Below are 15,492 nucleotides of genomic sequence, written 5' to 3'. Positions count from 1 at the left end.
AAAAAAAATCATTTGAAAAGTGCAAATATCAGTATTAAATGCATGATTGATTCAGATCCCGATTCAAACACCCATGCAGTCTTACTGTGGTGTCTGTGCCTGTGTCTTTGTCTCATCCAAGCTCTACTGCCATTCTTTGGATTACTATCCCGTTGCTCCTCGATCTGCTCGTTTACCTACCTGTTTCTTCACCAAGATATATATATATATATATATATATATTATACTATTGTACATGTATTATTTACTGTTGCATTTTTATACTATATTAAAAAATATATTTGCTGAACTATTATACTTCATAAAGCCATCAGTTATCTTTGTTATTGTCCGTTTTGGAGTATGTATCAATTTAGTGCTATAAAAATATAGAAAGAAGCCTGCCAGTGTGGTTTGTATTTGTCAGTTTGTTACATTTCTCAATTTTGGTAAATTATTGCTTAAGATGGGCATTTTTTTTTTTCAGTATTTCAAAGAGAGAGAGGTATGTTCTTACCTGAAGCACAAGAAAAGCTAAAATGTTGAGGTTACACACAGAAAATTATTTTTGTGAAGATTTAATTTACACAAGTGTGAGCTTTTGCATTTGCCTTTTAATAAATAAATTTAATCTAACAATTTAACAATCGAGATTTTAAGTATCTGGATTTTTTGTACACCACTCATAAACCACTGATATCAGTTGATAAAAACAAACCTTGTCGTATCTTTACTCAGAAAAGCCTCAGCTCTCTATTTGTTGCATTTGTTTACAGGGAACTGTTGCCTGCGCCAATATGGCGGACGCGGCTCAAAGCGGCCAATGAGGCGTCTAGTTATTTATATGTCTATGATTTAAGGAAACTGAATCTTTTGAACAGTTTCGCGCGAACTGTTTGGGGATCTCTGAGAATTTAGGTCATTTTAAAATGATATTTTGAGGAATGACAATGTTTTTTTTTAACCTTGGATGGATTTAAACCTATTGTACAGGACTTATAAACAGTGATAGGAAGCTTAGAATTTTCTTTAAAGATTGTGAACCTACCCGTTGTCAAGCACAGACCACAACTTAGCCTTTCATAGTTTTTTTAAACAATTTTTTAATGTAGATAATGTAATGTTTTAGAGTTTACTGAAATGGTTTTTTATAAAATGTATTTATATATTGGTATCTTGTTATTGCACTACATGTGCATGTAAATATATATTTGATCCTTTTCATATGTAGCACATAATTAGTATCATGTTTGAATTTTTTCTAAGAATTTACATATGGTTGAAAGAGAATAAATGTTAAATAAAAATAAATATGATAAAAAATATATAACTTTGCATACTTAATGGCATGCACATCCTTGAAGTTGTGGATGTTATTTATTAAATTATTTATTTAGAGCTAAGCTGTAAATGTGTGTACCATTAACCATAATAAATATTAAGATTCAAGATTTAAGATTTTTATTCGTCACATACAAAATTATATATAGCATATATAACCAGCAGTGAAATGTGAGTCAGGTTAGCTCCATGGACAGTGCAGTTATTAAAGAAAACAACACAGATGAAAATATACATAAATATAGCTATGTAAGAATAAAATAAAAGTAAACAATAAAAATATAAGAATTTAAAAAAATATATGTATATTGTAGAATTAAATATAGAATGCGAAATAATGTGCATGAAAGTAAACTGTATTCTTAAATATTAAGATATACAGGGATGTACAATGTGCATTGTACTGTAGTCTTAACTATTAAGATACACAGGAAGGTACAAGAAGCAAAGATTTGGCCAAATGCAAAAGCATTTTCAAAAAATATTATTTCTACTTATCAAACTCCCACTTCCACAGGAAGTGTCTACCTGTCACTGGTCACTCTGTTTCCCATCTTGTCATCTGAAAAAATGAATTAATAAATAAACAATAATAATAATAGATATATATGCAGCAGTTGGACAGTGGAGCTCTCTGACTGAAAAAGATCTGACCAATCAGGTTCTGGAGCTCTCTAAGGAGCTGAACAGAGGGACGCTATGAAGCAGATGATGGTGAGATGAATATATGCATGGAATAAATAAAAAACCATGGGGAGATGCTCTGGCCTCCTGGATACAGACAGCCCGGCTCTGCGGAGAGAAAAGCAGCGCAACCATGCTGTCATTGCTTAATATTTGTTCTTGTTTAAGGTTCTGTGGTTGACATTCTTTTAACTGCTGCTATTTTAATTAAACATGGCAGTGAGGAAGTCTGCATCGATGTGGAGACCTTCCCCTGTGAGTGCCACCCGTCTCTGGAAACCATAGGCAGATGGATTACACATTCCAAGAAGTTGTTCAATGTGCAGCCACGCCACTGCGGTTGACACTCTTTTAACTTTCTGCTATTTTAATTTCTTTCTTTTTTCAGTCTCTGCCAGTTGAATTGACAGCCAAAATCGAGGAGGATGTGATTGTGAGGGACTGCCGGGGGCATTTATATTGTGAGGAAATTCTTGGACTGGCACAAGACGTGCGAAATCTTTTGCCTAAAAGAACGGATGTCATGAAGGCAAAGCAGCGCTTTGGAGGCTGTGATGATGATAGAAGGCATAACCCTTTCATTATTTGCAAAGATTTTTAAATGTCAAATAAAAAAAAAAAAACACATGAAAATGTAGTTCATACAAGAGATAGTTCTAGGGTTCTAGTTCTATTACGAGGGTCATTGTTCTAACCATAAACGATGCCAACCTGCGATCCGGCGGCATTATTCCTATTAAATGTAAATCAATGTTGTTAACCAATCATCAGTTTGTATCATGGTAAAATTCACAGCTTGATCCTCAGAGTGATCTGCATTCTAGACGTTGTATCCCTTTGTACGCCGGCCACTGCTCTGTCACCCACTCTGTCACTGGTGCTCAGCCACTCTGCATCCTGGAAAATATTGAAAATGTTATTTACTAAGGCATACGTGTGGAAATATTAATGCATATCACAAGTGTAAACTCGTTAAAATAGATGAATGTACCGTCAAACCCAAATACATTTTGGAAACGCTTTATTGAACAGTCTCTTTGTTACAAATGCTACATGTACTTAGAACCTAGTAATGACAGTAAATAAAGCAAAATCAAATGTAAATAAACCTCAACCAAATCCTACCCTTGTAACCTATTTATTTCTCTTAAAAATGTACTTATTTTTTTTTTCTCTTTGTGTGTGTGTGTGTGTGTGTGTATGTGTGCTCTTGTTTTTGTGACATATCAGAAATTATCTTTGTATAATGGGTATGACACAGGTATTACAAGGAGAGGGTGACTTATGAGGACATAACCCATGTCCCCATTTTTCAAAAAGCTTATAAATCATACAGAATGAGTTTTTTTGAGAAAGTAAAAATGCACAAAGTTTCCTGTTAGGGTTTGGTGTAGGGCCATAGAATATACAGTTTGTACAGTATAAAAACCATTACGCCAATGGGATGAACCCACTTTTCACTAAAACAAATGTGTGTGTTTGTGTGTGTTAAAGACATTTAAGGTATGTTTTTTTCTTGTCTAAAAATCAAGTCCAATCTCTGCATATGCTTTCTGTGAAGAGAGATGTGACACTTTATTTCTAATAAGACTCACCAGACCACTTTCCAGATGCAGGCTCCGTTTCTGGCTCAAAATGTGACTTGCTGTCAGCATCTCGAGGAGCTCTGAGGAACAGACTTCAGAAGAAATGGAGGTAGGTTCCTCACCACCAAGCCCATCCTAATAATTTCCACTAACAACATAAGAAAAGAAGAGAGAATAACAACCACATTTGATGGAATTTTGAGTATTGTACTGCAACAGGAAATGACAAATCAGTGAGGCACATGCACACACGTTCTCAGATGCCCAGGAAGAGATCTCACGCCTTTCTGCAGTGAGGCCAGAGGGTGTACTTCCTGCTGTTAAAGATTATAAATGACAAATATACAAAACATGGTTAATGTACATACTTTGCAAAAACAATCACAAACATAGTTTACAAACTATTATATCCAGTCCAGTATGAAATTTTACTTAATGGTGCAAACAGGATGGATACATACACACACACACTAAGTATAACTATTAAAATAAAGAGCTTATTTTGAACTTAATGTCAATGACGTCACACAAATAATGAATATTGCATGTCTATATATGTCTCTCTATATATGCATATCTCATCATGCCGGTTCTCTTTTGCTACCTGTCATGATCATCATCATCATCTGTATCCCATAGATGTTTTCAGTTATTAATGTTCATAACAAAAATGAAAACAAAGGCACTCACCTTCTCGCTAAACAATGCATGCTGAGAATTCGCGTTCCCGGCCGCCATTTTTAATCGGCAAATATCTCCGCGAAAACAGCTCCAAAACACATAAACAATGTAGCGTTCTTTTCAGCTAGATTAGACGTTTACAAAGAGCTAATCAAACGACCGATACGACGGATTTCGCCGCGGGTTACCGTCGCGTCCAGGCCGAGCCAGAGGCCTGCTTTCAAATCCTAACACAAAGCTTTGCATATGGTTCTTCTTTCCGGAGTTTTTCTTGGCGGTTGTCACACAACGTAAAGGTGCATTACCGCCACCGACTGGTATGGAGTGTGCATCTGAATGACTAAACCGATTAAGACTCAAATCTTCTCAATCATATTGATTATTCTAAGATAACGAAAAACGATTCCATAGCCTATATCTCTTGAGTTTTTTCTAAGAATTTACATATGGTTGAAAGAGAATAAATGTTAAATAAAAATAAATATGATAAAAAATATATAACTTTGCATACTTAATGGCATGCACATCCTTGAAATTGTGGATGTTATTTATTTAATTTAATTATTTATTTAGAGCTAAGCTGTAAATGTGTGTACCATTAACCATAATAAATATTAAGATTCAAGATTTAAGATTCAAAATTTTTATTCGTCACATACAAAATTATATATAGCATATATAACCAGCAGTGAAATGTGAGTCAGGTTAGCTCCATGGACAGTGCAGTTATTAAAGAAAACAACACAGATGAAAATATACATAAATATAGCTATGTAAGAATGAAATAAAAGTAAACAATAAAAATATAAGAATACAATTTAAAAATATATATATGGTATATAATGGTATATTGTAGAATTAAATATAGAATGCGAAATAATGTGCATGAAATTAAACTGTAGTCTTAAATATTAAGATATACAGGGATGTACAATGTGCATATGTGTATTATACTGTAGTCTTAAAGGGACAATAAGTAACTTTTTAGGTATTTTATAATCTAAAATCAATATTTTTATTCATAAATATGCCCTCAATGGTGTACAAATACCTATGCCAATGTTTAAACTAATCCTTGTAAATGAAGAATTTATTATCTTTATATACATGGGACGGTAGGTCAACGGAGGCTTCCATGCTTTCTTTTACTGTCTATGTTGACAATGTTGTAAACGGTTGAAAACAACTCGTCCTCTCTTCTTGTTTATTTCTTTTCATTACGAATGAGAATGGTGCGTTTGTTTGTTGGCGGGTTTGTTGGTTGTTTTAACCCCTTAACAAGTATAATCCTTTTTTTAATAGACATGAAAATGCACATTACGAACTTAAATGGTTGTAATTCAAGAATTCTTTGGAATATAGATGTAAGATTGGTCTTGTAGAAGTGAAATAAGTTAGGTGTACATTTTCAAAACTCTTAGTGCTAATATCACAACAGATCATCAAAAGTGCACTTTTTTCAAACATTTCATCATGTTTTCAATTGTGTAAGTACAATACTCAAAATCACAAAGTATCCTTTTCACAACACAAAATAAGTGTTTCGCCTACATAAATGTTTCATTCAAAGTAACTGCCTTTCATAAAGCTCTTACTATCAAACCTTTGATTTGCATCTCTTCTTGTTCAGTTTACTACATTTGTCTATGATTTAATCCAACTGATCTCAATGGTTAATCAATGAATCATTTGGTACATCTCTATAAATATTGATTCAATACAGTTTCTATAGAACTTGTTTACAATTTCTGATATGGATAACCAAATGTTTGAATTATTTTTACATAAGTGATTTATAGATAATAACCACCACGATGTTCAAATTGTGTGCACACACGTGTGTGTGTGTGTGTGTGTGTGTGTGTGAGAAAGAGAGAGATACAGAGAAATTTGCCATTTGTGAAAATACTGTAAAACAGAATAGAGTATAAGGGAGAGGAAACAGTCAATGACTGTAAAACATCAGATTGATCAGAGATGCATCAGTAGATGGGAGATAGATGGCATCAAATACAGCATTTTACATTACAGTATGCATGTATGTATGCGATACTGTAAACAGATTACCATGGTAGAGACTGCCGAATTACTGTAACTCACCCCTCCTCTCTAAAGGTCCACTACAGTATAGATTCAGTAAAATGGTATAGAGTGAAATAATTTACTTTATTGCCAGCAAACTGTTAGCACAGAGCCTCATGGTTGTGCTTCATAACACCTTCTGATAACACACTGGATATATACTATTACAAGCATTATGGATTCAATTACATAGGTTATGCATGTGTATTTTCTAATGTGGCATAGCCTGTATTACTGTAATTATTTCAGCAACAACGGTGATTTGAAACATGTATCTTGCATAGTTTGCAGTTTATGTTAAAAGTACTACATTGAAAGAAGATCATACCGTTGTGTTTATGTGATTAAACCAAATGTTTTCATTACATATTACAATAATCTTGTGTTTGAAACAATGACTATGTGGACTGAAAAGTCTATAACTGTAATGAAAGCATGAAATCAGGTTTTGAAAGAATGACAAGCTGTTACAAGTGTGATCAGTTTGGATTTTTGTACTAAGAGTTTTGAAAATGTACACCTTACTTGTGAAAATAGTACCAAAGCGAATAAAAAAAAAAAACTGTAAGAGAGTTAAACAGAAAAAAGTGTTTTTTTTTCTTTCTAAAACAATTGAATGGATGCTATCTTTTGAACTCTTGGCATGAAAACAAACTGAGGTTTCTACCATTCTTTCATGATTTTTCATTTTCATCACCATTTCAAAATAAAGGGAATTGAAATTAAGCACTAAATCTGTACAGCTCACTCACATTTATTCTTACAAGTCTCTGTGTGACAGTTTGTGAGTTAACACTGTAAACCCAGATTTTAATTCAACTCAAGAAATTGAGTTCATATTACTTAAATGTTTCTAATTTATTGAAATTACTTGTTAATTCTGAGTAAGCTAAACTTTTTCATGTCATTTCTTATTGTACTTGTGTTTTTAAGTCCAATCAGTAGTTTCTACTCAAACTAATTGTTTTTGTATTACTTAAACATGTGTCATTTCTTTACATTACTTAAGAATTCTGAGTAAACTGTACTTTTTAATGGCCTATCTTATTGTAATTATGTGATTGAGCTCAAACAATTCAATATCATCAAGTTTTGCCTGTTACTAACAAGACTGGCTGCAGCCTGGCGCTTCCCGTCTCATGCCGAGACGTGTCCAACGGTTCAAAGGGTCAAAAACAAAATATGAAATCACAAATTATTTTCCATGGAGTCACGGGTAAATTTGTGATTTCTGGATTTTATTGTTGTGTCCCTGATGTTAACATAAAATTGATGAAAACTTGAAGAGGTGCTGTACAATATTGTAATGATTGGAAGTAAAGAGGAAGATATATTTTTCTTTTCATCACAGCAAATTACCCAGTGTTGAAATCCTAGTGTTGGGGACTTTTAGAGTAAAGTGTTAAAGTTGTGGTGTTGAATTTTAGCTAGTGTAAACAGCCTCCTCTGGCCGATGTAAATAATCAGAGTTACCTTTGAGTGTTAATAGTCACATCCGGGACATTTACTCGTGTGCACGCGCCTGACCCATCTGAAATACTTTTCACAGACGCCATTTTCTTTGCTCACGACGCGGCTCGTATGAGGACGGAATATGGCGAAATAAAGTGTATAACCTTACTCATAAAATGGGGTTTGTAATATCATATTGTTTTATAATGACATTTATTTGCTGTGTGCACATAAACTTTTCTCAAGGACATTTCCTTTCACTCACGATGTGGAACAGACAAGGACGTCTTTTATTTTCTATATGGGAAATCTAAAAAGTAAGTGTTTTTATCTCATTTAAAATGTCTTTAATAACATCATATTGGTTTTTAGTGATATTTATGTGCTTTACTCCAAAACTTTTTCTCAAGAGCGATATTTTCTTCCACTCGCGATGGGGAGAAGACGGGGAATTCGTTTTTTTTATCAAAGGAAAACACCATAAGTGATTTAACTTACCTCGTTTACATGTATTTTGTAAGATGATATTACTTTATGGTGATATTTAAATGCTCTGAGCACCTAAACGAGCCTAATGGTTCCTCACAGATTTGAACTGCTGTGCAGCAGACCATAATGGTGCAGACGCGGAAAAAAACAGAAGTAACGTTAAGCGTTTTACCTCATTTAAACTATCTATTTTATAACAGCATATTGATTATTGTGAAATTAATATGTTGTGCGCTCCTACACTTTCTTCGGAGAGATATTTTCTTTCACTTATAAAGCGGAGCAGACGGAGAAGTTGGTTTTAACAAGGAAAACACGGAAAATAAGTGTTTTACTTCATTTACTTTATGTACGTTATTTCATAAAATGATATTATTTAGTAACGTTAATGCTATTTGTATGCTGTGGGTGCCTAGATGATCTGAAACATTTCTCACTGATTAAATTTAATGTCAAAAAGCAATATCAGCAATGTTAATTGTTTCTTGCACCTCTCCTGACCAAATGTTGTCATTTTTGTCATTATACTAAGCATTAATTTAATGAGTTTTCATAATGTTGAGTTTCAGTATATTGTATTTTACGTAGTTATTTTTTCCATTTTATGTATGTATGTGTAGGTTTCATATTTTATATATATATATATATATATATATATATATATATATATATATATATATATATATATATATATATATATATATATATATATATATAAATTTGTATATATTTGAAAATAACTTTTCAATATACTCAAATCCTCTATAATGCATGAGTTAAATTGTTCACCCTTCAAAGTGAATTTGTGCCCTCACAAGACTTGGAGTATGACACATGGGTAGCATGAACTACAGATTAGATATGATTTTTTTGGTACTGTCATTTATTTATGTGCTGTCCCATTTATGCGCATACATTTTGATAGAGCCCTCAGCGCAGTGAGATCAGCATGGAATTCAGGAATCGTAGAAAGAATCAGAAACATACTGAACTTTTTCATATTATTAAACCAACATCCTGACTAGATTGTCGGTCTCTGTGCATGACTGTGTGTTCATGAGACACTATTAGTTTAGTTCACTCTGAATTGCACAAAAGTTGTGAAAAAAAAATCAAGAAAAAAACAAACAAACTGTGTACTTTCTTCACTGAGTTGAATCTTTTTCACTGACTCCTGACCAGAGCTTCGATTGTTATGACTGTCAAAATGACAGCTGACGAGCACAGCAGATGTATTTATCTAAAAAAAAAAGCACATTTGTTGTATTGCATGCTTTGTTTTTATTGTGCTTTTCCTAGTTGAGTTGGATTGAATTGCTTTGCTAATAGATTCTCATGAACACATATTCATGCACAGAGACCAGCAGTCGGGTAAATAAATGATGACATAATTGAAAAAAATATATAATCCTTAATTATAATCCCGAAATAATCCTTAAAACAAATTGTTCACATGAATTGTTATTCACTTATACTCATGCGGTTCTACACACACCATGTAAGACATGTATGTCATACAGGTTTGGAACCACATGAGGATGAAAAAAAATTATGACAGAATTTTTGGGTAAATGCTTTAAGTGAACTATTGTTGTATTGTAATTGATACTGGTCTGATATTTCACCTGTTAATAATATTTTTGATAAATGGATGTAAAATGATAGTTTTTTTCTCCCCAATTTTACAGAAGCACTTTTGTGATGCTGCAAGTGGGAGTGGATTTCTTGCTTAGATGGAAACTGCAGAGAACCACATCCTGTCGTCCTGAAAAAAAGAAAGAGACTACTTTCTCCATTGGCACAGACTTTGTTCAGTGATCAGTAACATACATTCAGCCAGGGCTGTCCTTAGGGGGTGCAACTGATGCGGTCGCACCGGACTCCACACTTGAGGGGAAAACGGACTGAATGAGCCCCACCCCCCCGGAACGCTTCCTACTTCGCACCGGGTCCCAAATCAGCTAAGTATGGGCCTGCATTCATAGTTAATGGTAATGACTGAGATGCTGTGTTGTTTAAGCAGATAAATGTAAGCACTATAAACCCGATTAAATTGAGAATACATATGGACCAAATACATTTTTTTGTGCCTTTGCACTGATTTGCTTTGACATTGTTTTAATTGTTGTAAAGTATGTTCTTTATATGAATTAAAAAAACACTGAATGTGAAGACATTTTGGTGCAGGGAAAAATAATTACAATATTTCAGTTAAAATAAATAAATAAGTGTAAACATACATTGTTTTGTGAATTAATGTATCTCTCTCTCTCTCTCTCTCTATATATATATATATGTGTGTGTGTGTGTGTTTAGTACATTGAACGTAGTCCACTTCACTTATTCAACTAATGCTTCATTACTTAACTTTTTTAAGGCAACGAGTTACCTCAGTTTTTTTAAGTAAATTCAACTTATCCGGGTTTACAGTGTTTACAAACACACAAATTAAGCAATACTAATACATATCTAAACAAATAGTAATATGTGGTTTGTGCTGCTTCTTTCTCCACAGGGCCTGGGCTGTCTGTATCCAGAAGGCCGGAGCATCTCCCTGATCTCCTTGCAGTTAAAGTGGCATCTCCCTAAAATTGTCAAGACGACAGGCACCAATGTAGTAACCACACAAATACATAAATAGTGCATAACACAAAAAAATGAAAATATTACAAAGAACTCAAGTCAAAAACATGTCACGTCGCACATGTCTGAAGTGCATGTCACACCACTGGAAAGCCTTAATCATCATATCTGATTCCATTGATGCAAGCATAAGTTCTCATTAGGTGTGCGATCATACCTGGTTACGCGTCCGTACAGCATGTCTGTCCTCCTGTGGTCCAGCATCTCAGCGTACACATGCCAGAAGCGTATGTTAAACCGCTGGAAAACAAAAACAAGTCTGTGACCTCTGCTTCTTATAGAGATGCAAGAAATTATTTTACGATCTAAATCTGTAAAACAAAAACATGGCTTTGACATTTTATAGAGATACAAAAAAAAAGAAATTGAATATTTTAAGATGTAAATCAGTGATCTCTCCTCCTCGTGGCTCATCTGGGACTGCGCCAAGTAAACTTAATAGAAAGCCAAGAGCGTAAATATCTGTGTTAGAAGAATCATTGTACAAGACATGATTAATCTCAGGTTTAAGGTTTCCATGTCAAATCACTAGAAAACAAAAACAAGTCTGTGACTTCTGCTTCTTATAGAGATGCAAGAAAGGAGTTTAAGATCTAAATATGTATTGATTAATGGTTATTATTACCCACTGTAGCCGTAGTCATCATATCTGATGTACGTACAAGTGGAATTGCTTTAAACACACAGGCTTGTGTTTTCTTTCTGCTGTTTGGCTGGCTGTGCTGATACACAGAGACACGGAAGACAGTTTAAGCATCTCACAAACAATCTTTGATGAATGTTTTAATTTGATGAATTAAAACATTTTTTTTTTTACCTTAAACATGACTGAAGCATGGATCATCAATGACTGGAGGTAAGGATATTTTTGGTTTATAATGTTATGTAATCTACTAGTCATGTAATTTATTAAACATTTTAACTAGGCCGAGGTAATATGTTGTGTGTCTGTGTGTAACCTGCTATCAGTACGATTTAGCTACATCAAGTTCACATGTAAAGACCTAACGTTAGTGCTAGCTAGCAGATCAAATTATGGATGACTGTAGCTACATAGAATCTTGTTAGGCTCAAAATTACAACCATTTTGGTCGCATGTGCTTGTGAAAAACGTAATCCGTCGATATATATGGAAACCTAAAAATATATTCAGGAGTAAGTTACTGCTAATTTGTTCGAGTGCAAATAATGGTTGTGGTGCTAATGTTACCCGTTTCATTTTGTAAGGCGTCAGTAAAAGAGGTAGAACACGCCAATGCTGATAGTTAGGATGTTTTATTAATATTAATTAGGGCTGGGGGAATTAACGCGTAAATCTTTGCGATTAATTTGAAATGTTTAACGCGTTAAAAAAACGCATTTAACGCAGCACTTTTTTGCCTCGTTTGAATGATTTCCTGTTTGCGGCTGCTATTGAAAAGCCGAAAATATGTGGATCGGGTTTCATTCTCTCGCAGCTTTCATGAGCGGGTCTTTTCCGCTCCGTGTGCGCCGCCGCACTCTCTGTTCCGTGTGTCTGTGTGTGTGTCGGCCATAGGTGTCGGCGCGCTGCACTCTCTGCTCAATGTCCGACTCCGTGTTTGCGCTGCGCGTTCCGCTCTGTCGTTCACGGCCCAAACGCTCCAATCATGTACCGATCAAGCACTGGAAAAGCAAAGTCTGCTCAAATAAGGTGACATTTCTCTGTAGACTTCTGTTTGCTGAGCTGGTATAGTCATGCTGGGGCAACAATGTTAAAGGAATAGTTCACCCAAAAATGAAAATTCTGTCATTTTCTCTCCCTCAAGTTGTTCCAAACCTGTATTATTTCCTTTCTTCTGCTAAACACAAAAAAAGGTATTTTAAAGAAGGTTGGAAATTAAACAGTTGCTGGTCCCCATTGACTTCCATAGTATTTTTTTTTTCCTACTATGGAAGTCAATAATGGGGTCCATCAGTCGTTTGGTTACCGACTTTCTCCAAAATGTCTTCTTTTGTGTTCAGAGATTCAACATTCCCAGGCTGTTACCCAGATGAAGGAGTTGGCTAGGATCATGAAACATTTAGTGCCCCTAGAGAGTGAGATCACCCAGGAGATCATTAGGTACAATGTGGACCCCAACCTGGCCAAGTATGAAGATGGAGATGACATTGTGAAGTGGTGGGCCCATGTCATGAGTTTGGGGAAGTATCCAGCTCTCAGCCAGGTTATCAGACGGGCCCTCTCCATCTTCCATGGACCACTGGTAGAGTCCTCCTTTAGTCTCATGGGAGATGTGATTGATGCTAAAAGATCTAGCATGAAGATCTCCACCTTTGATGCAGTGCAGACTGTCAAATATGTGCTGAGGTCAAGGGGCAAGACTGGCATTAGCATGTTCAAAAGAGCTGACATTGATAAAACTCTCTGCCAGAACATTAGGGTTGCAGGGAGAAGGGACAAGACCGACAGAGAGAAGAGGATGGAGGCAAAGCAGAAGAGGCAGGTGGAGTATGGCTGCAGTGCTACATGTGAAAGTGCAGAGAAGGCCATGACCACTGCTCTGGCCGAAGAGAGGCAGACACGTCTCAAACATGTTGATAAGAAAATTAATGCAGCCAGACGCAAGGCCCTGGATACGTTGCAGGAGGTGGCCAGGAAGAAGAGGAAGTTGGAGTAAAGCAAGAAGATAGTTCAATGAGAGTTTATGTTTCGGAATAAAAAATGAAATCGATTATTACAAATTAGCGTCTGTGTATTTAGATTTTCAGAATTTCATTCTAGTCTGTGCCTATGGGGTGGGCTGGGGATGGCAGGGGTTGGTGGCAATGTAAGTATCTGGATATTTGCCTCTGGGCGGGGGCTTCGATTACCTCTCTCTTTTTTGACCATACATGTGTTTGCACCCCTGAGAAACTGTGAACAAGAACTGAGATCATGCCTCCAAAAAGCTGCACATGTTTGTACGCTGCCTTTTTCTTCTAGAAAATATTAATAGTTCTAGTTATGCAAGACCAATACACTCTCATCCTCATCTCCACCCCCGGTTGGCGGTATATATGTGTGTGTGTGTGTGTGTGTGTATGTGTGTGTATATATATGTATATATATATATATATATGTATATATATATATATATATGTATATATATATATATATATATATATATATATATATATATATATATATATATATATATATATACATATATACACACACACACACACTTTTTTTTTTAAATAATTTTTTTTATACAAGATACGAATAGAGTTATTGGTAAAACATATATTTTTTTAATTAGGTAAATGATCAAATTTTTCTTGATTACAAGAAAAGAGTTCCCAACACTTTTCATTCCCAAATCACTGTCATTATCCACCACCAAAATATTTTCAAGGCCACTCCTCGACTAGGCGAGATATTTAAGAATACCAGAAACCCCAAAAGAACTATATACAACAAAACTTGTGGAGACTGTGAACAAAAAAAAAGAAAAGGAACAAGGGAGGAGTAAGTAATTAAAATTTCAATCGATATGTGGGTAAAAAGAACAGAACATGTCAACCATATAACCTTAAACAATTACTCAATACTAATAAACAACTAAACAGATAATAGTAACAATAAAAATGTTGAGTCAGCAGGGGATGCTGCAAAAAGGAAAAATAACTACATGTCAAAAATTAAGAACCCAAAAAAAAGCATTCCATAGCTTTGTGATATGGAAGTAAAATCTGACACATCCATCGCATCACAGAATGCAATTAACTGATAAGTAAGTTGGACAGCTTGGAGCAGGAGAAAACTCAGTTACAGAAGGAAGTAAAAGAGCTGAGGAAATACAGGGAGGAGTGGAGTAAAACGATTAATATTATTTTGTGGTTAAAATGGCATTCCCTGAAATAGTCAAGTGGACTAATCCGTGTAGCAGGAACATTCCGTTCTCAGTTACAATCGCCACAGGGCCAGTCTGGTATGTTGACAGCATGAATGCAGATTTACTGGGCATGGCTAACATTGTTCTGGATTTGTCCATATACTTGTCGATCCCTTTTACACTCCGGATACACCGTTTTCAGACCAACTTGTTCAGATTGCCTGGTCTGGTACATTGACAGCATGAATGCAAACTGTGAGTAGTGGAGAGACGGCATGTCCGTACAGCATGTCTGTCCTCCTCTGGTCCAGCATCTCGGCGCACACATGCCAGAAGCGTATGTTAAACCGCTGGAAAACAAAAACAACTCTGTGACCTCTGCTGCTTATAGAGTTGCAAGAAATTATTTTACGATCTAAATCTGTAAAACCAAGACAAGTCTGTGAGCTCTGCTTCTTATAGAGTTGCAAGAAATTATTTTACGATCTAAATCTGTAAAACAAAGACAATTCTGTGAGCTCTGCTTCTTATAGAGTTGCAAGAAATTATTTTACGATCTAAATCTGTAAAACAAAGACAAGTCTGTGAGCTCTGCTTCTTATAGAGATGCAAGGAATTATTTTGCGATCTAAATCTGTATCGATTATTATTCCCCACTGTAGCCGTAGTCATCATACCTTATTCCATACATACAAGTGGAAGTGTGTTTCTTTTTTTTA

General features: G+C 35.1%; 1 protein-coding gene across 2 annotated transcripts; it reads left to right on the top strand.

Moving 5' to 3' along the window:
* Window positions 1–7,176: 7,176 nt before the first annotated feature.
* Window positions 7,177–13,661, top strand: LOC128021611 (uncharacterized). Of its 2 annotated transcripts, XM_052608918.1 has the most exons (4): window positions 7,177–8,122; window positions 9,983–10,259; window positions 10,810–11,793; window positions 12,921–13,661. In XM_052608918.1, exons 3-4 carry the CDS (start codon window positions 11,784–11,786, stop codon window positions 13,574–13,576), a joined length of 666 nt encoding a protein of 221 aa, XP_052464878.1. In that variant the 5' UTR covers window positions 7,177–8,122; window positions 9,983–10,259; window positions 10,810–11,783; the 3' UTR covers window positions 13,577–13,661. The 2 variants fall into 2 exon arrangements, with proteins under 2 accessions (XP_052464878.1, XP_052464879.1); XM_052608919.1 differs by lacking the exons at window positions 7,177–8,122; window positions 9,983–10,259; window positions 10,810–11,793 and adding an exon at window positions 11,922–12,609 and having other exon boundaries at window positions 12,921–13,659.
* The last annotated feature ends 1,831 nt before the right edge of the window (window positions 13,662–15,492 follow it).

Source organism: Carassius gibelio, chromosome A10 (genome assembly GCF_023724105.1).
Source record: "Carassius gibelio isolate Cgi1373 ecotype wild population from Czech Republic chromosome A10, carGib1.2-hapl.c, whole genome shotgun sequence".
Lineage (NCBI taxonomy): Eukaryota > Metazoa > Chordata > Actinopteri > Cypriniformes > Cyprinidae > Carassius > Carassius gibelio.
This window is presented reverse-complemented; position numbering and strand designations above follow the sequence as displayed.